At 45.1% G+C, this 625-nt stretch overlaps 1 protein-coding gene across 1 annotated transcript in view; it reads right to left on the reverse strand.

The window, feature by feature from the left end:
• Positions 1-625, reverse strand: part of LOC119592864 — a 13,463-nt gene continuing 12,838 nt past the window's right edge. The window contains exons 5-6 of the mRNA XM_037941758.1: positions 392-502; positions 1-126 (exon numbers count right to left, since the gene is read on the reverse strand). Coding sequence (XP_037797686.1) covers positions 57-126; positions 392-502 — 181 coding nt within the window. The 3' untranslated portion in view covers positions 1-56. The remainder of the gene's footprint in view (positions 127-391; positions 503-625) is intronic.

The raw sequence follows: 625 nt of genomic DNA on the forward strand, positions 1-625 counted from the left end.
ATGCCATTGTCATAATGCCATTAGGATTCAGTCCGTCTAGTAATGGGAACAGAAGTTCAGTAAAACTCATGAACAGCAAAGTTCATCTCGTCGAAAAGCGTTCTGTAGAGGCCTGGGATGGTGAACCTGGAAGTCGAGGGAAAGACGGGCAGGTCAGGCACCGGTGAGTCAGATCCGAAGGTAGGCTTGCAACTAACTTATACTGCATTTTACATTTGCGTTTTGTAAAGCTGCACGAATGTCACAGTCAGTCGAGAGAGATATATAAATTGTATTTTTATGTAAAAGTTTGCGTTAATGATAAATGAAAATCTGTAATGTTTTCCAATGTGAGATTCGTATGACGTTCCGTGTGTCCGAAACATATCATGATGGCTTTAGTTCTCCTTACCGTCCAGGACAGAGGTTGTAGGCAGCTTCACACGTCTCCCCCGTCAGACCTTCGATCACTTTCAGCGCTCTGTTCCCTCGGGGCGACAGGTCACCAGTAGGGTCTTCCTCCCTGGGGGGAAAGCGGACAGCTACAACCTTTTGCCCAGAAGTGTTGGAAACCGTTGAAGCGTCGATGCAGATTTCCTCATCTCATAGCTTTTATTGGTAAACTAATTTGTCTAACTTTACGGTA

This window comes from Penaeus monodon, chromosome 31 (genome assembly GCF_015228065.2).
Source record: "Penaeus monodon isolate SGIC_2016 chromosome 31, NSTDA_Pmon_1, whole genome shotgun sequence".
In the NCBI taxonomy this organism is placed as follows: domain Eukaryota; kingdom Metazoa; phylum Arthropoda; class Malacostraca; order Decapoda; family Penaeidae; genus Penaeus; species Penaeus monodon.